The 23513-nt window shown below is 40.1% G+C and overlaps 1 protein-coding gene across 2 annotated transcripts in view; it reads left to right on the top strand.

Moving 5' to 3' along the window:
* Positions 1–1286: 1286 nt before the first annotated feature.
* The window catches only part of SNX9 (sorting nexin 9), a 61373-nt gene continuing 39146 nt past the window's right edge, over positions 1287–23513 (top strand). The window contains exons 1-4 of one of the 2 annotated variants that reach the window (XM_058800960.1): positions 1287–1464; positions 19647–19733; positions 22142–22216; positions 23379–23501. In XM_058800960.1, coding sequence (XP_058656943.1) covers positions 1453–1464; positions 19647–19733; positions 22142–22216; positions 23379–23501 — 297 coding nt within the window. In that variant the 5' untranslated portion in view covers positions 1287–1452. The remainder of the gene's footprint in view (positions 1465–19646; positions 19734–22141; positions 22217–23378; positions 23502–23513) is intronic. The other variant, XM_058800959.1, reaches the window with a different exon arrangement.

The raw sequence follows: 23513 nt of genomic DNA, 5'->3' as shown, positions 1-23513 counted from the left end.
TCTATTGACGGACCACATGGCAAAACTGATGCTAAATACAATACTTCACCTTAAAGGTGGTGTCCAACAACGTCACTTGTGAGCCACACAGGAAGGTTTCACTTTAGGTACTGCTGTTACAGAGAGAAGGAAGTTGTAAATGTTGTATTTAATTGAATTCTGAAAAAGCTAAAACCAGAAGCAAATGAGTTTGGAAACTTCTGAAGTTAATCAGTTCAATCACTCAAAAAATGGTGGCGAATGAACAGCCAGCTTCCTCTTATTTCCTCATCCTCACTTTCCACGGAAACTATTTCACAGGTCCAACTAGGAAAATTTTTTCCAATGTTCAGCCTGTGAATGTATTTTTCTCTTTTAATAAAGCTCTCACTGAGAAACTATACCAACAGCAGAAAAAAATCTTGTAATTCTATGGGCAAGGAAATATAGATGTAGAGTTCTATGCATTTTCCCTACAGCCTACCTGCCTCCTGGGGCTCTCCCTGGCGTCCCTGATGATTTCACTGTGCATTTCCTTCTACAGAAAGGAAGTGTCCTGATTCCAGGCCAACCACTATAAATATACCAACAAGAAGCTGCACTTTTTGGATGGTGCAGTACCTTGCACAATCACTGCCACCGTATTTCCAAATTCCCTTTGCTTTAGCCTCCCATCTCCTCTCTCCTGCAGGCTGGGAGTCCAGTGGGGCTGCAGGCAGTTTTTATGAGATGGTCAGAGTGCCCAACAGGAATGCTACCGCCCTTGAGCAGCTATAGCTCCTTGGTGCCTCGTACTGCTGCTGATAACTGCTGTACATCAAGGCCCTGCCGAAACGGGTCAGGGACGATGTACACTGCCCTGGCAGCCGTGGATGGAGCCTGGCCGAGGAAAAAATTGCTTTTCTTGCTGTATGGTTGCTTTGAAATTTCCATTCAAAGGCACCCGAGGGGCACATAACGCCTTCCTGCGGGCTCTCTCCCCCACGCGAGGGAATGTGAGGCCAAACTCTGCCTACAAAGCAAAGCCCTTGAGGGCATGGGGGGTGGGCGAGCTCCCTCCGCCCGCCCCCATCGTCCCCGGGACCGGCCGGGGCGGCTCCCCCGGGGATCAGCGCGGCGCGGCGGGTGCCTCCGTCCCCCGGGCCCTGCCGGAAAGGCTACGGGCACACAGCCCCGCCATTGCCCCCGGTGCCGAGCCGAGCCGGCGGAAAGGGCGGCCGAGGCGGGGGCATCGCGGCGCGGCCACACCAGCCCCCGCCTGCCCAGCGCCGGCGCTTGGCTGCTGAGCCGCACAGCGGCCCCCAGGAGGCGGCGGCGGCGGCCGGGGACGCTGAGGAGGAGCCGTCTGCGCGGCCCAGCGGCGGCGGCGGGCGGGCCGGACACACCGACCAACCGACCGAGCGAGCGAGCGAGCAGCCGCGGCACGGAGAGAGAGGGAGGGCAGAGCGGCAGCGCAGCCCGGCCGGCAGCGCCATGGCCACCAAGGTGAGCAGCGCCCGGGGCTCTGCGCCAGCGGGCCCGGCCGAGCGGGCGGGAGTCCCGGGCGGACGGGCTGCGGGCTGGGGGAGCCGGTCCGTCCCCGGAGCCTGCCGCCGGCCGCGGGAGGGACGGAGGGAGCGCCGCGCTCGGGCCTCGGCGCCACTGCCCGGCCCCTGCTCGGGGCTCGGCGACTCCGGGGCGGGGGAAAGTTGTTTTTCTGCCTTGTTTGTGCCCCTCCGTACCCGCTCCTCGGCGGAACGACTGTAGGGTCGTAGAGCCGCCGGAGGCCGAGGGTGCTACTCCTGCAGCCCGGGCGCCCCTTGCCCCACTGCCGCCCTGCCCGGGGAGCGGCGGGGCGCTGGGAGAGGCCTCGGCCACCGGCGGGCCCGGCTGTCCCGGCTCCACTGTCCCGGCCCCGGCTGTCCTGTCCCGGCCCGGCTGTCCTTTCCTGGCCCCGGCTGTCCCGGCCCCGCTGTCCCGGCCCGCTCGTCAGGGCAGCTGATGCTGACCCCCTCGGTAGCATCCGGGGGTGGCTGTGCCGTGTCTCTGGTGGGAGCACAGGGTCCGCACTGTGCGACCTCTTAAGAGTAATCTGTGATTTTACACGCGAAAAAAAAAAACAAACCCAACAGCAACAAAAAAAAAGACAGGAAGTTAAATTGTTTTGTTCAGTTCTTCAACAGTATCTGCTGCTAATGCTGCTGTCAAAATTAGCCCATCCTATCTGAAAGTGGCTCCTTTCTAAACAAACAATATTTGTTTACTATATTGGTTGATGAAAGCATCTCTACTTGTGTAGGTGTGAGTTAACATGCACCAGCAACTCATCTGTGACTTGTCTAAGTATCTCAGGAAGACTTTTTTGGTATTTGAAGTATTACTTTGAGTCACCTGATTCCATTAGGTTGGCTAGCAGTTTAAAAAACTTCCTTTTACTGAGGCCTTTCTCATACAGTGCACTATTTATGTTGCTCTTCTCAGTTCTGAAGAAATTCCACATCTTGAAGGTGTCAGATTTAGTGTATAAGTAGCTGTCTTTGTAACCATGTAAGATGATGGTGGCTCAAGTTTGGATTAACTTTTTCCGAAGCACTGAGAACTTAATTTTAGGTTTCAAAATAACTTACGCAGTTTAAAAATACAGTGAATATAGTCAATATAGTGAAATTTATGTTTCTGTTGAGCTTTTAGAATATTGTTAATAGACTTGGTTTTTACATTGGTGAGTTCCAGTAATTCATGGGATGTGCGTGTGAATATTTTTTACTCAATCTAATGATTGTAGGTAGCAAGAAAATTACTTCTGGTGAGTATATACCACATAATACACAGTATGTGAGGCAGGTACTGTACTAAACCAGTCTACTGTTTCTCAGGTCACTTTGAGGTGCAGTGTCCTCATGGGATCGTGTGTTCTGTGCCGAATACATGATCCATTTTATTCATACATTAGGAAACTTTCACTTTGCTGTTCTTTATTTTTTGGAAACATTATGGCCCCAGACGGAAGGGCGTATAATTTCTGACTTCCTAATCCAGAGTGGCTTAAAATCAGGTGGTGCAATTTTTTTCATTCTACACATTGCAAGATATGGTAATATACTTTGACTTGAAGGCTAAAATTGGTAAGTGCTAGTCAAGAAAGAGTATTTTGGTATTTTATTGCTATTATTTTGTTATGCTGGTAACTCTGAGCAGTGCTGAAGAAAAGCTTACTTTATTTTCTGTGAGCTCTGCCCAGGAGATGGGTCCCTCTCTGCAAACTGCCCTGGTTTGGATTTTATTTTGTTCATGTTGTGCAAACATCAGCTATAATAAAGGATATATTGTCTTTTTGAGCAGGGTAAAGGAGTAACTGGCTGAAAAAACAGATTTTAGGAGCTCAGCCAACTAACCAGTCACCATTTCATTTGGAACATAAATTTTTGTTTTTTAAATTGTAAACAAATTTCTCACCTTCTGCTTGTGCTCCTTCACAAATTGCCTCTTTTTGAAAGAAATATGCAAGGTGTGTTTGTATTTTATGTGAAATGCTAACAAAACTAAACTATAGTTGTCTGGAGTATGAATTCTTGAACTTTAATGGTGTCCAATCCTGTATAGCTGATAAGGGTGACTGACAGTCTGGCCTGGCCTGTGCTGCATGGGCTGTTAGTGCTTCCTGAATTGATTCGTGTTTAAACTAGAATATACTTTCCAAGGAGGGCTGGGGGTAAATTCAGTCTTGATTTGAATGCTTTCAATGACGGAAAATTCAGTCTGTCTTTTTTGTTGTTGTTTTTAAACCATCTCTCTTGCTGTTGATACATCTTTCTTTTGAATCTGAACTTGCCCAGCTTCTGTTTTCAGATTTATCATTTTCTCTACAAGATTTACAGATGCTTGAATCAAGGTGTTAGATTTCGTGAGGATGAAGGATGCAAATAGGGGTTTCTTCCATAGCTAGCATGTAATCCTTGGCCAGTTTTCTTGCTCCCACTTTGATAAACCAGAGCAATTAAATTCCTTGAGTTTTCATGTATGAAGATGTGATATACGGTTGGGTAATGTGCTGGCTCTGCTCTGTACCATTCAAAAGCAATGCATTTCTTATTGAAACAATAAAAGCTTTTAGGGGAAAGGACTACTATTTTCATACCAAGAAGCCTTTACTAGCTAACAAATATGCTTTCCTAGCATATTTGTTAGCTAGCAGCTTGGTAGGGAGTCTTCTGTCGAAACAAGCCTTAAGCACTCTGAAGGCTGTGGAGGCTGGCTGATGATGTGAGCTAAATTAGCAGTGACCATTGCTCCTTCTCCTTTTTGCTCCTCATCCCATGCTGTATGAACATCCCAGGAGTCTACTCCAACACCTGTCAGGCCTGTTTTTAAGGTACAGTAAGTTGCTGAAATAGCAAAAATATTCACTGAATGGAAACAGTGGTGTCATTTTTCCAGTTCTAGGTAGTTGCAGTAAAGTTTGCTCAGAGGTGGTATAGTTGGCAGCAGGTTGGGTGGGGTGGTATAGTTGGCAGCAGGAGACTTTCACAGAGAAGGGTGAAAATATAAATGGGAAATGGAGGATCTAAGGTTTCTGGAGGCAGTTCTTCTGTTGGCTAGATCCTTACTGTAGCTTGGCAGTGGACTTTGTGGTTTGCTCAAGGTTATGTGCTCAAAAAACTGAAACAAATGTTAAGCCCTATCAAAATAAGAAAAAAAAAGAAGGTTGTTTAGGGGACTCCTGGAGTTTCACAGTCATTTAACTGAACCCTACTTCAGAGGTAAAGCAATTTCATGTCCACATTTAAGAACCGGTGATTTAAGCTAGATACTTTGATTTTGGATGCTTTTCGGAAGGAGAGTTAACCTTACAAATTCCTTCTTTTTAACTGTGTCACAATTATGTGACACAGAAAGTGCCTGAGCCTAAAAAATTTTCTAAACTTGGTCACAAGGAAGATGCAGTTTGGTAAATATTTCTGTCATAGTTGCTTACAAAAGCCACAGGTGAAATTGTCATTCTTATATTTGTTCCTTTGTGGTTTCTTTGGCCTTTCCTATTATTTCCCCACTGGAGTTTGCCAAGTCCCAGCTTTACTCATGTCCTTTCTTTTGTTTTTGAGCTGCATTGAATAGGCAGAGCTAGAAATGTCAGGAAGCAATATGCTGGCTTTTAAACAACGTTCTCTCTACCTTAGCCTATTTTTAAACTTATTTATTATTTTAAAATGTAGGCAAGTCCTTTTCTTGAAAAGGCTGATGTTTTGCCATTTGTTAAGCCCTGATTTCAGAAGGAAGTGAGAGAACTGAATAGGCTCTGGGCAGACAGTTCTTCCAGTTCTTCTGGAACCTGTGCTGATAACATATGGTGAGTTTTAATTTAGAAATTGAAACTAGGAGTTGATTTATTCGTGTAACATTGTTGATGTTGGTGACATTGCTTTCTCAAGAGAGGTATTTCATAAGGCAGTTGTTGATAAGCTTTGAGAAGTTGGGCCCCTCTTACTGTCAATTCCAACAGGTTTTTTTTTCTTTATAACATGTAAGGGCACTTATATCTCACCATTGTGTTCTTGATTGTTTAATGGTTTGTGTACTTTGAGGACTCATTTATCTGGTTCTGTTTTCAGGACTGGGCCCCTTTTTGTGGGAGGAAGCCCTTTGAAATGAAAGCTTAGTCTAAATATTCTGTTCTTTAAAGAAGATACAATTTAACAGTACTTCTAAAACAAGGAAATGCTGTTCAAGGCTTTCTTGTCCATCTAATCACGTTGGATTTTCTCTTTTAATGTCACTGGCCAGGTATAGTTGAATTCAGCATGGTTCTTGTAGTTGTGGTGAAGGAAGGTCATGATTTACATATGAAAATTTCAGGGAGGGAAAGGTAACAACACATTAGCCTTAAAGATTATTATCCCTAAGTGTATATCTTTCATCTTTCTTTTTCATTCTCTGTTACTCACAGCAGTGTAAGGCTTCCCAAAGAAGTCCCACATTTTCCTTTATACCATCACTTGAGTTGGTTAGAAACAATTCCTTGTTCTGATTTGCAGTAGGGAAGTGAAGTGCCCCTCTGTGCTAAACCCTCCAAAATACCCAGACTTTGTGTTCTGTTAATCTGCATTCTGCATTGTCCTAACTTTGGAAGTAGACTCCTTTCGTAAATCTCATCTTAAAGGAAGATCAATCTTAAGGCATCTGTGAGTTGGGATGATCCTCTTCTATGCAGATCACATCCTAATCCATTCAACATGTTCCATTATTTCAAGCAAAACAAGACATAATTCAAAACATGAGATCACAGATGATCTGTGTATGTAGGTTGTGATGGAACAAAATTATTACATGAAGCAATGATTTTGATGTTACAGTCTAAGGATGTAAAATGTTGTTTGGGTCTTTTAGGCTAGTATTAAGTAGATGTGGGGGTACTTCCTGGGGCTTTTTAGGTTATTTTGGTTTGGTGGTTTGTTTCTTAAGGGGAAACAAGATGACTAGAGAAGGGCAAATGGTTGGTAATGCAGATTAACCACACCTGTTGGAGGAGTGAGATGCTAGGATGAGTATGAGAACTGATGCATTTATTTTACGAAGACACAGGTTTTCTGTTCTTTTGTCTTTCTGTCCGGCCTTATGGTCTTTTAAAGGTTCAGTGATACGTGGTTTATGTTAAATTGCAGCAATTACCAGTTCAAGGTTTCTCATTTCTGTGCTGGAGAGCTGGTAAGATTCTGAGTGATGCTGTTCTTGAGTAATGATTCCTCTGACTCAGTTTTTCAAAGTTATTTTGAGCACCTAGGCAGAGTCATCAGAGACTCATTACCAGAGGTCATCATTTAAAAACATGATTACAGCAGCCAAAGAGAAGGAAGTCTGGTATCAAATGTCATAAGCTACATCTGGTTTATAGATTCAGAGTTTCAAGTTTTCACTCTGGTAGAATTTCTCATATATAAGTATTACTTTGGCAATAAGGCTTTACAGGTAACTGTAGCTTGGTAAGAAGGTTTATTTTACTGCATTCTTTCAAGGTTTTCCTCTGAATTATCTTCCTCCTCAGATTCTCAGGTCTTGAAAAAAAGTCCTGGAAGAGTGAATATTCAGTAAACCTCTCCTTATTTGATTAGGGCATCTGGCAAATTTAAAAGTTTACAGAGATCACCAAGGTAAAAATCATTTGAGAATTTTGCCATTTCAAATACGTGGGTTCCCTCCTGTATTAAATTTACAAGCAATTGTAACATTTATGATGTTGGAAGCAGTCTTGCAAAACATTTTAAAATCAGGTAATAGAGAAGAGACTGTGAAATAGTGGGAGTGATTTGTTTCAACCAGCCCTGCAATAGAACAGATGAGCATTTTGATATCTAGAATTATTTTAAGTAAATAGCTATTGCAGTGTTCAGCATTTAAAGCTAAACCTCTTCTATTTCAAAGTGTGTTTCACAATGACAATTTCTCCGAATTCACTTTACTTCACTTTACGAATTTCACTTCTTGGAGGGCTGAAAACCAGAACTTGTGCTTTTATTTTCTTTAGTTGCATTCCTGCTTTCTCAGCAGTTTATGATTGGAAAGGAGCTTCCCAAGTAACTGAAAGTTCAAACAACAGAGCAATCTTGTAGTAGCCCAATAAGCAAAATTCAAGTGCTACTGAAGAGAGAGGAAAAAAAAGGCATATTGCTTACAGGAAAATTTAACTTAAACTCTGAGCATATCACTTCCTTTCCCAAACCTTCCTTATCTTTGAGCTTTGTCTAAATAAGAAACCTCTGTCAACAATATATATAAAAAAGAAAAAGACATTTAAGACCAGAATCATTTAACTTTGGCAGATAGTCCTCTGTAAGACCCACAGTAAGGGGAGAAGGGCACAAGGAACAGCTCTTCCTGTGGGGAGCTGCCCTTACGCAGCCTGGTCCGGCTGTTGTGTAGTTGTGAGGAGACATTTGGGACATGGCATGGTATGAAGGGCACATGAGCCATCCTGGGCACTGCTGGTAACAGGGTGTGTGCTCACAGAAGTGTGCTGGGTAAAGTCAAACCAGCGACTCTGCCTGTGAACATGTGTTTTGTGGGTAAAATCTCTTTCCTCCTGTATTTTACAGCAGCTCTTCCCCCAGGTCCTGCCCTTTAAAGGAAGCCACTGTATGGGAGGGGTTTCCAATGTGCAAAATAGGTGGCTGGAAGGAGGAGGAGGTGGTGAGAAGATGGGTAGTGCAGCCTGCGGGAGGTCTCTGGGGAGCCCAAGCAAAACAGCTGACTCTGGGGAGAGGCAGCCATGGCTGACCCAGGGTTTCTGCACGTGGGACTTGCCCAGGTGAAATCGTTCAGTCCCACTCCTGTAAAAAAAGTGGAGACTGGTGAAGAACTGGTTGATGGGTCTTATTTCTTATGACTTGTCATTGAGTTACCGACTTCTGTTCTGAGTTGCCATCTGCTCCTCCTTGGTATGGGAACTGTTGTGCTTTTATTTTGTGTATTCATGTGGTATCTCTGTTTAAACACAGTAGGTTTTGGACTTGCTTTGCTTTTCCCAGTGTTCTGAGACTGCAGTTCTCATTGTTCAGAGCAAAAATTAGTTGTCATCTCAATTCAAGCAAAGTGTTTGCTTTCCTGGTTGATAGAACAAAATGGCTAATTTGCAAGAACAGCTATAAAAATACTCTTAGAATAGCTTTAGACCGTACCTCCCTTCTGCATGATGAGTTTGGGGTTTTTTTCCCTCTGTAGTGATTGTGTAAGTGGTTTCCAGAAGAAAGACAATTAATATAAGGCTATTGCATTTATTGTTTTTTCTAGTTCTTATTTAAATTCTAGTATTGCCTGAAGAGCCTATACAATTCATCTTTCTGCAGCAGTAAGGCAATGACTGATGAGGTGCTTCACTTCACCTTATAACTTCATGGGATTTAAGAGTGAAGCTTAAATGTCTTTAAATGTCTTAAATGTCATATTTCCTCCACTGCATTGGTTCTTTTTTGGGGAGGTCAAGGTTTAATTCAGTAATTGAATATTGCAATTACATATGATAATATAATGTAATTAGTGCTTACCTAGTTACAGCACACTTCTTTCAGCAGTGCTGTAATTTCCTTCCTTAATAGCCCTATATTTTTCTTCTGAAAATGATTGCTTGTGGAATACAAAATTAAACATCTTCCTTGCTGCAAATAACTAGACCACAGTCTTGGATGTTTGTATCAAGGTTGTTGAATGACAATTTTTTTATCAACAGCTCTGGCACATTCTGTCAAGCTGCCAAATTTTCTAGTAATTCGTAAGGAAGCAGAAGTTCTAACTTTCTTTTCAGACTTCTTTGATGCTTTCTGTCACTGTAAAGGTTGCTGGTACAAGAAAAGTTTGTGAGGTGTTCTGTCAAACTTTCAATGTTGCATGACTTAATCCAGTTCTGTCATTCATTACATCTCTTGGTTTGTTTTTTTTTTTATTTATTAAATGCATCTCTTCAAACATTCTTTTTCTTCTTTTTTTCTCTTTGTGTTAAAGTGGGATATGCCTACACTGCTAGTGTGCACATTGCAGTAAATTAATGTCCAGTTCAAGTGCTGGGTGTTCTCTGGCCAGGTCTAATGACTGAGCTTTGCTTATTTGAGCTGCCATTTATCATGAAATAAAGTTTGTTATCTTACAGGATCTTGTACTTTTCTACACTGCCAATAGAAAAGCCTAAAATAGCTGTGGGCTTGGATACTTTAGAACCCAAAAAATGTGAACCTTGCCCACTTCTGGAGTAAAGAAGCTTCATCTGATAAAATGATAATGCATTTATGTTGGTGTAGCTGTTTCCTCACTTGGGTTCATAAAATGAAAGTAAGCATAGGCTTTTGCAAAGTAGTGTTTCTAATAAGAACTGAGATATAAGAAAACATTAATATATTGATTAATGTTGGTTACTCAAGTAACAGAGAATTTAGCAGAATTCCATGTGGAGAGCTCATCCTGCTGTGTGTCAGATTCCTTCCCAGCTGCTTTCAGTGAGCATGCTATTCAGCACATGTTTTCCTATTAATATTTACCAGTGTTTGGGACTTGAGTAGTTCAGCTATTGCATTCTGTATTTTATGTATTTTATGAAGTTTATTTGAAGCAGCATCATTTTAACGTATGCTTAGTTTGCTTTGCCAGGTATTCATTTGCTTCTAGAATGGTCTGTGCACGTGGTACATTGAGATCCACAATGTGTAATAGTGTGCTGAGTCTGGAAGGGCTTAAAGTTTGCTAGATAGCCTTAGTGAAACTTTGTCCCTCTCCAATTATTAAGATAATTACTAATTTTTTTCTAATCTCTGCTCTCGTAGAGGCAGCACTGGTGTGTGACTACAAGCTGTCTTAATGAGTAGGTCACAATGTGGCAATTTTTCTGGTGAATGCTGCTGGCTTTTTCTGAAACCTTCACATCTTACTGGCTCTGCTCTTTGGGGACAGAACTGTGCCCTGAAGTTTCAGGCAAACATTAGGGGACATGGCACAGCAGGCTTCTGAAACACACCATTAAATATTGGTTCAGCAAACAGTTTTAAGTTTTGCAGTTTGATTTCAGAGGTACAGTAATGATTAATCTAGGCAGAGATTTTAATCACGCTTGAGATAAATGCATCCTGCCTGACATCCGTAAATACAAACCCATACTGCACTTGCTGCATTTATTATACACTTTTTATTATACACTTGCTGCATTTATATACATTGCTGGAGTAATGGTGAAACTGGAATTAATGTTATCAAATTCAAAATTGTTGAGTCCCCAGTTTATCTGAGGATCTGGGAAAGGTTGGTATTCAGAAAGGAAAACATGGGGAAGGCTGGGCACGTGGAGCAGTGCAGTAAATTGATTCTGAAAAGGTCTGGTATCACTGGAGTTCCTCACTCATGGTAGGAGTTTTGCAGTACATTTTTAATTGATGACTAGTTTATAAGTAATGTTTTAAACAAGAAAAAAGCTTTTCAGGTGCTTAACCCAATGGAAAGCTCAGATGTGATTCATGGGAGTATCTGAGTCAGTATTTGGAAATATCTCTAAATCACATGGGTGTCTTGAATGTATTTCTGCAGCTGAATTTCCCTTGCTTCAGTGTTGCTTGGGTGCTTGGAAATTCTGTTCTTGGGTCTGACAATACTCCATAAATAAGTCACTATGAACACCAAAATGTAACCAAGCACCTCTTTTAGTAGTGCATGGTAGTTATTCTGAAAATATGCTGCTTTTTTAAACCGCTGAACTGCTTATAGATAGTTCTCAGACTAATATTTTTAAGCAGTGCTGTAAATCTGGAAAACATCACAGTTTCTCTTTGCTTTTTTGATGCTCTGTGGCATGGTTATCTACCCACCTGGCTTATAACTGCATGGAAAGCAGCTGTAATTTGTTTCAACATCTTAACAATTTTAAGGTCTGTTTTACTCTTAACACTTTTAAGAGATCTTAGTCATATAACCATTTTAGCCCTCATTCTGCATCAATGACTTTTAGTTCCAGATGCTTGAGTTGAACAAGAGGCTTCCTGTGTCAGAATTCACTTGAATGCAAGTTCTTGGTGTGCATTCTGCCTGTAATGCTGGCCAGGAGCACGTTTCACTGGGCTTTGGGGTGTGGTGATGTTTGCTGACAGGTAGACAGCTGTAAAGAAGCTCATGTTCTGTGAATCAAAAATAAAATATGAAACAAAAAATGAGTGGGACTAGTCTGAACTAAGTTCAGGTGGTCTTTCATGACCAACAATTATTTTCAGCAAGACAGTGAAGTCCTGTGTGGTAGATCTGAAGAGTTAATCTGTCCTCACTGAGGAAAGCCCAAGTTGCTGAAGTGGCCAGTAAGCTATTGTCTTTATTACTACAGAAAACATTTTCAAGTCTCTTTAACACTTGAAAACTTGCCTAGACATTTCTTTCTTACTTCCATTCTAATTCTAGAAGTGCCAGTGGTTTAAACCACATGCATGTTCGTGGGAATTGAGTATTGCCTTCCTGTCCCTTACAGTATAAAGGTGTCAGACTTCGTGGTTTGTACTTTTTTTGGAAACACTTCATATTTTGTTGTCAATTCCAATATGAGATAGACCTTTTAATCCAGTATAAATACTTAATTAAATACCTGCCTGAAATATTGTAGGCACATGCAACTTGTGAGTTTTGCATCTGTCTGCAAGCATATTTTAGTAGTGGGAAGAAATTACACAAGTCCTTGTTTCTTAGATTTTTGTCTGTGTTTAATTAAGTTCTAATATGCTTATAGTCAGTACTGTTGACTTCAAATGATTAGCTGCAGGCTAGTGAACTTATTTTAGAGTTGAAAAATTGCCCAGAGGAAAGTGAGCCAGTGGGTCAAGAGACATTTTTAATGTAAATTTATAGAGTAATGTGAGGATCCAGCAGTTAGAGCTGCTGAGGGAACTTGGAGTAATGATACCTGAATACTGTGAACTTCTCTCTTCATCCAGAAGTGGAGTTCTTTACTGAATTTAGTTTTACTTTTTGGACGAGTTTGCTTTAATTCTGATGTTACTAAAAGCAAAACAAAACTGTGTTGAAAAGAAATGTAATACTAAAGGGAGGTTTTAATTAAAAAAGTGAATTTTATGTTTTGCTTATTGTTTAATAAAATCATAGTATAAAATGTTCCAGTTTCTTCAAGCTAGTTTTCTAGGCAGATGTTGCTGAACACATGCACAAGGAGTGATGCCTAGCCCAGCACAAGCAATATACATTTTCTCCAGTTTCTCTAGAGTAGTTAAAAAGATAAACATTGGTGTCTCTTTCATAATAAATCTTTATCTCTTTACTGGCAGTTGCTAGTATAATGGATAATCTCTTGAATTCCTAAGGTACTGTTTCTGTAGGAGTCTGTAAGTGTCCCTTGTGTCCTCTTATTCTTCTATTTTCAGTGTTGGTTTGTGTCTTGTCTCTTAGGAAAGCCTGTGAGAGGAACACGTAGACATTTCTTTACCAGAGTCAGGACAGAGAGGAGCTGCTTCTCCAGGCTGAGAGGCATAGCACTTGAGGAGCCACTTGATATTTCTGCATAGGCTGTCCAAATGCACACTTTGCCTTGCAGTCTGATAGAGGGACTAAAATGAAAAGGCATTTTTTGGTCAAATCATAGCCCTGGATGTTTCCTTCATTAGTAGTATAAATATTTTTAATATTTTCAAGGCCAGGCTGGATGGGGCCTTGAGCAGCCTGGTGTAGTGGAAGGTGTCCCTGCCCATGGCAGGGTTGCTGAAACAAGAGGATCTTTAAGGTCAGTCTGACCCAAACCATTGTAAGATTCAGTGATGAAGATGATGCAGTGAAAATATCTTCAGACTTGGGGCACTTAGCTTTTGAACAAGCTTAGATTTCATGCTGAAATTATTAAATCTACCAAAATGTTAGGCACTGTTGGAAGAAAGCTGGTGTCCTCAGTCCTCTGAGGTGGGAAAGACATGAGGGGCTCCTGTCTGTATTCCTGTGTTCTTACTGTTTTTCTCAGCATTGTGGACACCAGCCCTTTTAAACTTCTTGCACAATTCCCTGTAATTTCCACAGAGGGATTTACCATGTGTTTTGATCTGTGGAGAGTTTTTTCAAAGATGTATTGATTAAAACATGGCAACTTGAGTAGTCTGTGAATGGTGAGACAAAACAGTGGCTAAGCTGTCATTTAGATCTGTGCCTACCCTGAGTCTCCCCTGGAGCTTCACTGGCACTGTGAGGACAGCCAGGGGTTTAAGGCTTCTGCTTCAGCTGATAACAAGTCAAATGTCTTGCACTTATTCTAAGCAGTAAAATACCTACAAACCACTAGTTTTTTACAGACAGGAATCACAGGGCAAATTGCTGGGAAAGATCAGCAGGGGAAAGAAAATGCAAAAATAATTTTAAGTTATTTGGTTTTTGTGTGGAAGAGTATTGTCACTCTTTAGACTAAATTCTTCATTTTAAACCATTCTTTAGGAGTAATCAAAATATACTCCTAATTTCTGAAGTGGTATATTTCAGGTAGGCTTTTGTCTTTATTATTTTCTTTCTGCTTTCTTAATTTCTCCAATCCTGAGATCCCAACCTGTATCCCAGCTATGCTATTTCTGTTTTATTATCTTAGAACTGCCCTTTAGAATGAATATTTTATTTCTAAAAGCAATATTTGTAAATATTTGAAAAAGTAATTCTGAAAAAAAACTAATGAAAGAAACCTCACAAAAAATGTACTAAAAAGCAAACCCACCTCCAAAAAGCTTTTAGAAGATAACTAATAAAATGAAGTCTGGGAAGAAATAAATGCATTTTCCTCTTCTATGCTTCCAGGTGTGAGCAACATAGTGCTTATCAGTATTTCAAAAGCAGCAAATTTCAAAGGCTTGCTAGACCTACTGAAGAATATTTGTACTAACTGAAGCAGTTTTTGTAGCAAGCTGTTCTGAAGTTTATTCATACCAGATGTGTTACTGGAGTTACTTGAGGTGACCAAAAGCCCTTTGTTGTTCATCCCAGCTAAAAGCTTAGGCTGCTGTCCTAGAAGAAAAGTTCGAGTCCTCTCACTGACACGGCTGTTTAAAACGTGAGGACTTTGACTTGTTTAGAGCTAATGCTAATGACTAACTTTTCTTTATTAAAAAAAAATTATTTATTTTATTTTTGGCATTCTGCCAGGCTTTTCAAATTATGGTTTCTGCTCCTCCAGTGGATGCAGGTTTTAGAGAAACCTGCACTTATCTGCCTCGTATACTTCCCAAAAGAGAAATCCAGAATTTGATCCTCTTTCTGTCAATATGGGAACTGCTGCCACCAGCATGAGGTGTTGCCACCTTGCTGCTGTGATACAGCAGTTGTATTTCTGACAGTGGCACCAGGCAATTTAAACCTGTGAATCCCTGTCTCTTGACAAGAGCAGTGCAGGGTGGCTGAAGCTCTGAGCTGCTGAAGTGCCAACTGTGAAGAGAAATGTGTGCAGTTATGGAAATTTCATGCTATGAAATTTCTATGGATATTTCCTTTGTACTATCTGCCAGTGCCAGCTGACCGAGAAAAGCAGTTGTGGTACAAGTTTCCTAAATTGTAACACATGGTTGAAACAGATGAATCTATGGTGTAACACTAGATCTCTTCCTAATACAAATGAAGTCCTGTGTGTAGGGAAAGCATTTTCAAAGGTGTGTCCAATTTTTTAGAGGCTTCTCCAATTTTTGTGCTATAAAGCATACTTAGATGCAGAACTGCTGCACTGCAGTCAGGAAATCCAGCATTACAAAAACATTTTGCTTCAGAAATGTGAACTTAAAGAAAAACCAGTGATTCTATGTGGGTCATTGGTCATTCATGTCAAGGAAGGCTGAGGCAGGGAAGGTAAAAGCTGCTCTGAGCACAACTGATGTGCATTAGCTGTCAGCCTGTCTGCTTATGGCTGCTGAGGAATACACAGGGGCTTCCACTGTCCTTCTCCATGACAGCGCTACCCTGCTGCAGCTGAACTGCAATGCAGGCAAGGGTGGCCCTGTGCACATCAGGATTGTTCCATTTTGGGGTGAGGTGCTTTTCTGAGCCTAGCCTTGAGTGAAATATCTTCGAAAAGGCAGAAAGGCTCTTCTCATGAGGAATAGGTGTTTCTGTTGCTTTATCACCTCTTTTAAGATTCTGGGGGGCATCCAACAGGAGCCAGTGGATCAGGATGTCTGTAGAGATCTTGGATATTCATCTAGTAACTTAGTGAAGCACTAGTGTAACCTTTCATTGGAAATTTATTTTAATGACTTTTGCTAGACAACTTCCTTCCCACTTCATTTACACTAAAGAGCCTTAACACTGACAGGTAGAGTTTCATAGTCTTATGTCTGCTTTCAGAAATAAGTTGGCAAATGCTTGGTGTTTTGTTGTTGGGTTTTTTTCCTTTTGGTTTTTAGTATTATGGGAAGAACAGGGAAGCACTCAACTTGGACAGAAGTAGTGGAGGAAGGTGAAGTCTGGCCTGAAGAGGAATAATGTTTCACTAATCTAGATACTGCTTTTCAATATGGGGAATCTTTGGTCTTTTAATATTTCTAGGTATGATTGTATCATAATTCTAAAAAGACAATAATAATTATTGATTGCAATGCTCAGTATTGGGAGGCTTCACACTGTAGTAAGTCAGTAAATCTGTAAATTGGGAAACTAGAGTCCAGTTATGTAACTACAGTAGGTAGAACAAGCTCCAAAGAATGCTGATACAACACTGAGAATTACCAGTTTCTTTTTTATTTCCTTTATTACAATCTAAATTTTTATATCCATACTGCAGAAAAGCTAATTTTCATTTAACTCTTACTGGTTTCCCCCATCTTGGACGTGTAGATAAAACTGCTGGCTCCCTCTCATTCTGGAGAAACTGCAGTATATGCCAGAGGTGCAGGGATGCTGGGGATCAGAGAACCCTTTCCCTCTTGCCATGTGCTGTGGCAGGGTTCTGCTTAATCTGTGCCAGTCTTTCCTCACACCAGGGAGCATGAGGTGATGCCAGGATGTGTTCCAAACTCCCAGTGGAGATGCTCTGTTGCTACCTGAGCAAAGGGAGCAGTAGCTTACAGTACAAGACCCAGGCCTGCTCTCTGGTCAGTGAAATCAGTTAAAGCTTTTTGGATTAGCAGGGCTTTTTTTCTCGAAGGAACTGACAAAACAACTTCAGAATCCAGAACCATTTGTATCTTGGAGCAGAGGTGGTGGTGGGAGAGGGGAGATATACATGCAACTAAGTAGATGAAATTAATTTTCTTATAGCTAATAGATTTGCTAATGGTTCTTTCTTGTTTTACATGTTGGCAGGATTCTGTAAATGAAGCAGTGGCCTTTATTCCACTAAAAAGTATTTTAATTTCTGAAGTTCCTGTAGTTCTTGAACGGTTTGATCCTTTTGTATATGATCAGAAGTAAATACGAAACACAACAGTTACTGTAACAATTTTTTCTAAGCTGTGTTTTGAAGAAGTTATCTTCATGGTGTTCATTAATCTGGACTGATCCAGATTATGATCTGGAATTCATCAGAGATTCCCATTTCATGAATATTTAAAGTGTCCCTAAGCTTAGCTCTAATATTCAGTGTGTGTATTGCAGTGCCAAGGAGCTAAAATTTTTTTTCTTGTTAAATGCTTTTTTTTCCATGCCCATTTGCAATTTTGCATGAGTTGCAAACACACAGTATGTATGGCCGGTAAGAAGGAAAAAGCTTATTGGAAAGTCAAACCATTTTCTATTTTATAGTATTTTGGAACTGATTGTCAGAAATTTAAGTAGATTTGGGGCTGATGTATCTGTCCAGGAAAAGCCTAGAGGGTTTTCCATTGTTAACTATACACTTAATAGTTGGGGCAAAAACATTTAGTCACTTAGTTTTACTTTGGAATTGGTTGAGTTTATAAACTCAGCAGTGGAAGGATAGTGTTAAAGCTTACTTGCCAGAAATTCTTAAGGTCTTCATTTCCAGCCTAGGCAAGTGAGCCTAGAAATGCAGGTTCAATGGAGAGTACTGGCAGAAAAAGATGAGGAATGTATTTGAAATGCCAATATACAGACCAGGTTTCAGTTCCTCAAATTCTCAATGCTCTGTAATAATCCATTTCTGTAGCATTGCAAATGGGTTGGGTTTTTTAAATTTGTTTTTCAATTTCTTAAACTGTAGTTAGCAAAGTTTGTAATTTTTTCCCTGTTTTCTGCTTTTTCTGACTTTTGAAACAGTCATCCAGAGCAGGTCAATAAGTGGACTTTGGCATGACGACATATAAATTCTATGTATTTTTTGTTTTTTCGTCCTCTACAAGCTGAATACTTCAATTTTTTTTTCTGAGTAACTTTAATTTCACTGCTGTATCTGGAGAATCTAGTATTTGCATCTGTTCTTTTATTAGAAGTAATACTTTTTACCTTTCCAATTTGGCTGGGATGTTTTGCCAGTTTTTCTGAAGGCTGATAAAATTTGTTTGTTGCCTTCTTTTCTGGTAAACTCTCATCATTCCTGTGAATAGAAGCAAGAATTTAATATTATGGTGTATTACTTGAAAAAGGCTAAGAAGACTCCCTGGTAAAGAAAGACTCCCTGCTTTTCTCATGATTCAGATGCCCAGCATCTGATTGCTGTTAAATGGACTTGCAGAAAGTGGATAAATGTCCTTTTTCCAGCAACCTGCTGGAAAAAGGACATGTTCAACACTTCCATCGGCTACTGCTGAGGGAAGAGCTCTGGAGAGTGGTGCTTTTTACACCCCCCCTTAAAATGTTCTTGTATTTCTAGAGGTGCGCTGCTTCTCTTCAGTTCATTTTTCAGGAGAGTAAAGCAGCTTATTCTTATATTTCCATGGAGGCCAGATGTGCTGCTGGAAAGAAAGCAGTCAGTGTTATTATTGAACACAGTTTTTACCTCTTCATCTCTGTTTTGCATAGCATAATATGAAAGTGCTGAAAGCCTCCATTCTGAGGGAAAAGTTTTCATGCAAGGGAGCATTCAGAGTGCTTAGGATGCATGGTTTTCTGCAATGTTGTGCTGCTCTGGTGTTGGAGAGCAGCTTCTCTTGGAGAAGACCAAGTGTTTGATTTGTTGTGCACGTGGTTTGGGGTTAGATTTGTCAGCTGAACAGCTGAAACATGTCTGGTTTTTTCTCAGCTCTGTTTTTATTTACGCTGAAGTAAAGTATCTTTTGACCGGCCAGAAGTATTTCCACATGACACTCATGAAATTAAAATGTGGGGGTGCAAAGTTCTATTTTCCTCTGGTTTTCTGTAAGAAGTTGTGTCTGGGTGAGGATTTTATAATCCTTAGTTTTGAGGATTATAAAACCTGCAGTTTTGAGACAGGCAAGACCTGATGGTAAATGTCTGTCTTTCAGTGGGTTTTTTTCCTATCACATAGCTTTCTTTCAACAGAAATTGTTTTATTGTCTCCTTTGAAAATAAAATAATATTTTGAATATATTTTGAAAATACTTCTTTTCGTTAGTTTTTTTTTTCTTCTCCTCGCCCTCCAAGTACAAGAAGGAACTCATTGCTGTACACTGAATGATGTTATTAGTAAAACCAAATGTTTCAAACATTTCTTTATGTAGTGTAATAGCAGATTCAGTGCACAGCAAAGCCTTTGTGTATCTAAACACTTAAAAATTAGATTTGTTTGGTTTCTCCCTCCCTCCTCATGCCAGGTATAACAAGTCTAGTCTCACTGCTTGTTTCTGCATTTGCATAATTCTTCCCATATAGAGTCTCATTACATTTTATGCACAGCAGTGGTTACTTACATCTGCAGTTACTTGCTTTTCTTTTTCTGAATTGCTTGCTCTGTGAACTACTTCCCTTTACCCAAATTGGAGTTGGAATATATCTTGTATAAAACAAACAAAAAAAAGAAGAATTGTTTGCTAAAGTTAGGAACTTTTCCTTCTTCCCCTGGAAAACATTGTACATGTAGTTCTGGACATGACCGAAGACAACCAGTCTTAATCCTTGTGGTAGATTATCTCCAACAAGCTCCACATGAGATTTTTATCTTTTGAAGTTGTTGTTACTGTTGAGTGTGCAGTTCAAATCTAGGAAATGTCAGCTTCCTATGTGCTGAGTTGCTCTTTGTACATTCAGCCTTCCCCCAGTGACTATTTCTGTAAGTTAAGGATAATTTGTGCTGATGCTTTCTTAATGAAACCTTCCACAGAAGCTGGAAGCCTCACTGTTATGTTCTTTCCCACACACAGGCTCGTGTTATGTATGATTTTGCTGCTGAACCTGGAAACAATGAGCTGACGGTCAGTGAAGGGGAGATCATCACAATCACCAACCCGGTAAGAAAACTGAGATGGAATTTGCTTCAGTGCACTTTCCTGACCTACTTCCATCAGCAGATTGAAGGAAAATGGTGCTGGTGATATCTGAAAGGCCTGGTTACCCTTCCCTGAAGAATTAGAAAAAAAAAAAAACAGAATACAAAGAATTTTCTAATAGTCTTGTGGAAACAAATGCAATGTTTTGGAGGATGGGGCCTTCTCAAACTGTGCCCATATACATAAGAATGTACTCAGCTTTGTTTTCCTCTAAACAGAGCTGAGAGACAAGTAAAAGGAAGGAACTAATGGTGGTGATAGCTTGTACATCTGAATGCCTTGTCTATTTTTGTGTGCCTAATATTGCACATTTTGTGTGTATGTAATCTTTCATGTGCTTGCCACTTGCATTTAAATGGGACAGCCAGTGCACTTCTCAGTTTTGAGTTTCTTAATCAATGACTTCAGCATTCCAAGTTTGGTAAACAACTCACAACAAAAATTTTTTACTGAAATTTTGTGTCCTTTAAAGTAATATGAACAAGGCGTAGGAAAGAAGTGGTGACAATACTATCACAATGCTATCAGGGCATTGTTAAATGAATAGGCTTTTTAGCACTGACATTTGATTTATGTCCACATTTTGAATTTCAGTGTACTTTAATTGTCATATATAATTACTCTTGTTAACAAAGTATTAGTTGGTTCTGCTTTCAATTTTGTGTAATGATATGGCTTAGTGAATAGGCTTGCCTTTTGAAACAAATGCAAACAAAAACTACCTGATCATGAAACCCAGTCTTATTTATCCATTTGTGTAAAACACACACATTCTGCAGAATAAACTCAATTCTTTGAAGATTCTAGTCATGTGTAATCCTGATAATTTTTAGTTCTACTGATCTTAGATACTTGAAGCAGATATTTAACGGAGCCAGCACCCTCTTGGATAGTGTGCCGTGCTATGACAGGGGTAACATTTTGAATGACTTCAGGACCTTAATGCTATTTCATAAAAGTAAGACTAAATATAAGTAGATCACCACTTTTAAGCTAGTTCTCACTGACCAAGGCATCTGTGGCTTAAGGCAGTACACACAAAAACAAGTAAAACTTTGTTTTATGTGTTCATGATAAATTGCCCCAAAGGCTCTTGGTCTTTTTTTATATGATAAGTTTAGATGGCAATAGCTGAAGTCATGCAAGTCCAATGATGATTGCTTTCAAGTGTAGCAGTGCAAATATGACTTCTGGCTCAAGATGTCATTGCTCTTGCAGTTTAATCAAGCTAGTTGAATTTATAATCTGAGATGTCTAATTATTTTTGTGTTCTTGAATAGTAAGCTTTTAGGTATGTAAGAGAAAATAAATTCAAGTTGTTATTTTACTAACTGCTTGATCTTTACTGCATAAAATCTTGAATACATAAGCAGGCTTCTCCTTATTGGAGTGCCTGTAAAGTGCAGAGCTATATAAAATTTTGAAGTGAAAGAACAAAATTGTGAATAAAGAAATACATCAGTTAAAAAACAAATTAAGAAAATGTAAAATTTAGTAATCACTGTCTAGAATATACATCACTGTCTAGAATATACATGTGAACTAGCTTGACATGTAGCTGTGTGTTCCCTAAACAGGTTGATTTAAAGCAGAGCTGGCTTATTCCAGATAATGTTGTCCCGGAATTAACTTCACTTAACTGCAAATGTCTACAGAGCTTTTGTAGTGTATGTAGAATATGTGTCTAAAAAACCCCAAACAATATCAGGATGTCCCACTGAGATCAGAGCTGAAGTGTTGTTATTTTCTTCTAAACTAATATCATAAGACTGCTTCTGAAAAGAAATGTGAAGTGGAAAGAATCAGTCCAGATCTTACGTGGCATGTGGCTTTTTTAATTTTTGAGAATAGCCTTAACATTTCTGTGGGTGATAGCTCTCACTCATCACATGTCTCTGCACCTTCAATAAATGAGGCAGAGGTTTTACAGACATCACCAACTGTTTTGTTCTTTGCGTCTTGTTTCTTTATAGTCTGTTGATTAAAATTAATTCATTGAAATGGACATACTAATAGCTGTGTTTATATGCAGTCTGTGGCCAGACAATTGATTGTGGTTTCATAAATGATCAAAAGTGCTGAAAAATCAGTTATTTTTCCCCTTCATGCTTGTTAAAATCTGAAGTCCAGAATAGTTGTGTAAAATCAGCATGATCTGCATTATGTTTAAATGAGTATCTGCTGCTTCAGCAGCTTTGAGTGAGTTTGTTCAGTTTCACAATCATAACTGTGTTTTGAACATTGACAGCAAGACAGTGCTTCCTGCTGAGCATTTGACATTTGACAGCAGGACAGTGCTTCCTGCTGAGCTATTTGAAGCGTGTTATGGGACCCATCTAGCAAAATCATGTCTATATTAATTCTTTTAGGATGTTGGTGGAGGCTGGTTAGAAGGAAAAAACAGCCAAGGCGAGAGAGGACTTGTTCCAACAGATTATGTTGAGGTAAGTGACTACACTGCTCAGCACTAAGAAAGCAGAACTGCTGAAAAGGCCATCATCTGGTTTGCTGACCAAACTGAAAAGCTCAAACAGAAAGCTTGGAATATATAGTCTCATTGTAGCAATTGTAGCTGGCTTTGGACACCAGTGCAAACGTGCCATCCGAAGCTCCTGAGCTTCTCAGTGGTTTACCAAGAAATGCAAGAGGAAGCTGTCTATAGTAAATACAGCTGATCTGCAGAACATGAGTTGTTTTGAATCTGCTTTGGTTTTGGGGGTCTCATAATCCAATAATTGGGGCTTTTTTCTGTCTGAAGATAGCAATATGAAAGTTAAATGAGTAATGCATATATACACTGGTGTTGCTGTGGCAAACTTGACACATGCTTATAAATCTGGAATGGAGCCACATTTCTGGGGCTCAGGATGTGGGTTACCAAATCCAGGGGCTACTCAGCTTTTCTTCTTACTGAGACCCTCTGTTGTCTCTTCAGTGTGTGTTGTCCTGATTGTTCTTTAAAGACCAGTGGTATTGTTTTGGGGGTGGAATGGGATCACAGTGCAAAGACTGCAGTCACATTCACTCTTGGATGGCCCAGTGTCTGCATGTGTGCAGGTTGCTGGTTAGTTGGGTGAATACCTCGGCTGTAATTCCTGCAGCCTCTTAAGGCATGTGTCTCTCTTCCTTCAGCAGTGCTGTGTTTATTAAATAAAAACAAAAGGGGGAGGAGGGGAAGGGAAAGCAGGATCACTCTGGCTCACATGACCTTGTGTTTTTGCTTCAGTTGGTCAGCTCATGGTCTGGTAGCTTTTGGCTTTCTAAACGTACTGGCCCAAATCCATCCCCTGAGCACTGAGTTAACAGCCTCCAGGCGCTTGCATTAGCAACCTTTATTCCCTAAGCAATTTCTAGATAGGTGTTCTCTGCCACAACAGTCTTGTATGTTGTAGTTGTAAGGCAACCTAGTTCCATCTGGTGTGGAAGTAAATCCTCCAGAGTATCATGTCAACTTCTTGTAAAAAATGCAATTGAATTTGAACTTAAAAAGGTTATGTGCAAACATCTTAAAGTCTAGTGATATGAGTGTTAGTATGATTATACATGATAAAGCATAATTTGGTTAATTGAAGCATGAAAAATCTTTCTCAACCTTTTCCATTTCAGATTATAACAGAAGGTGCAAAGGATGGCATTAGCTGTGGTAACTCATTAGCTGATCAGGCCTTTTTTGATTCCCTTTCTTCAAGTACAGCTCAGACCAACTCTGCTGCCAAAAGCAGTAATCAGGTATGTCTTGTG

This window comes from Ammospiza caudacuta, chromosome 3 (genome assembly GCF_027887145.1).
Source record: "Ammospiza caudacuta isolate bAmmCau1 chromosome 3, bAmmCau1.pri, whole genome shotgun sequence".
Classification (NCBI taxonomy): domain Eukaryota; kingdom Metazoa; phylum Chordata; class Aves; order Passeriformes; family Passerellidae; genus Ammospiza; species Ammospiza caudacuta.
The sequence above is the reverse complement of the archived record's forward strand: the minus strand, read 5'-3'. Positions and strand labels throughout refer to the sequence as shown.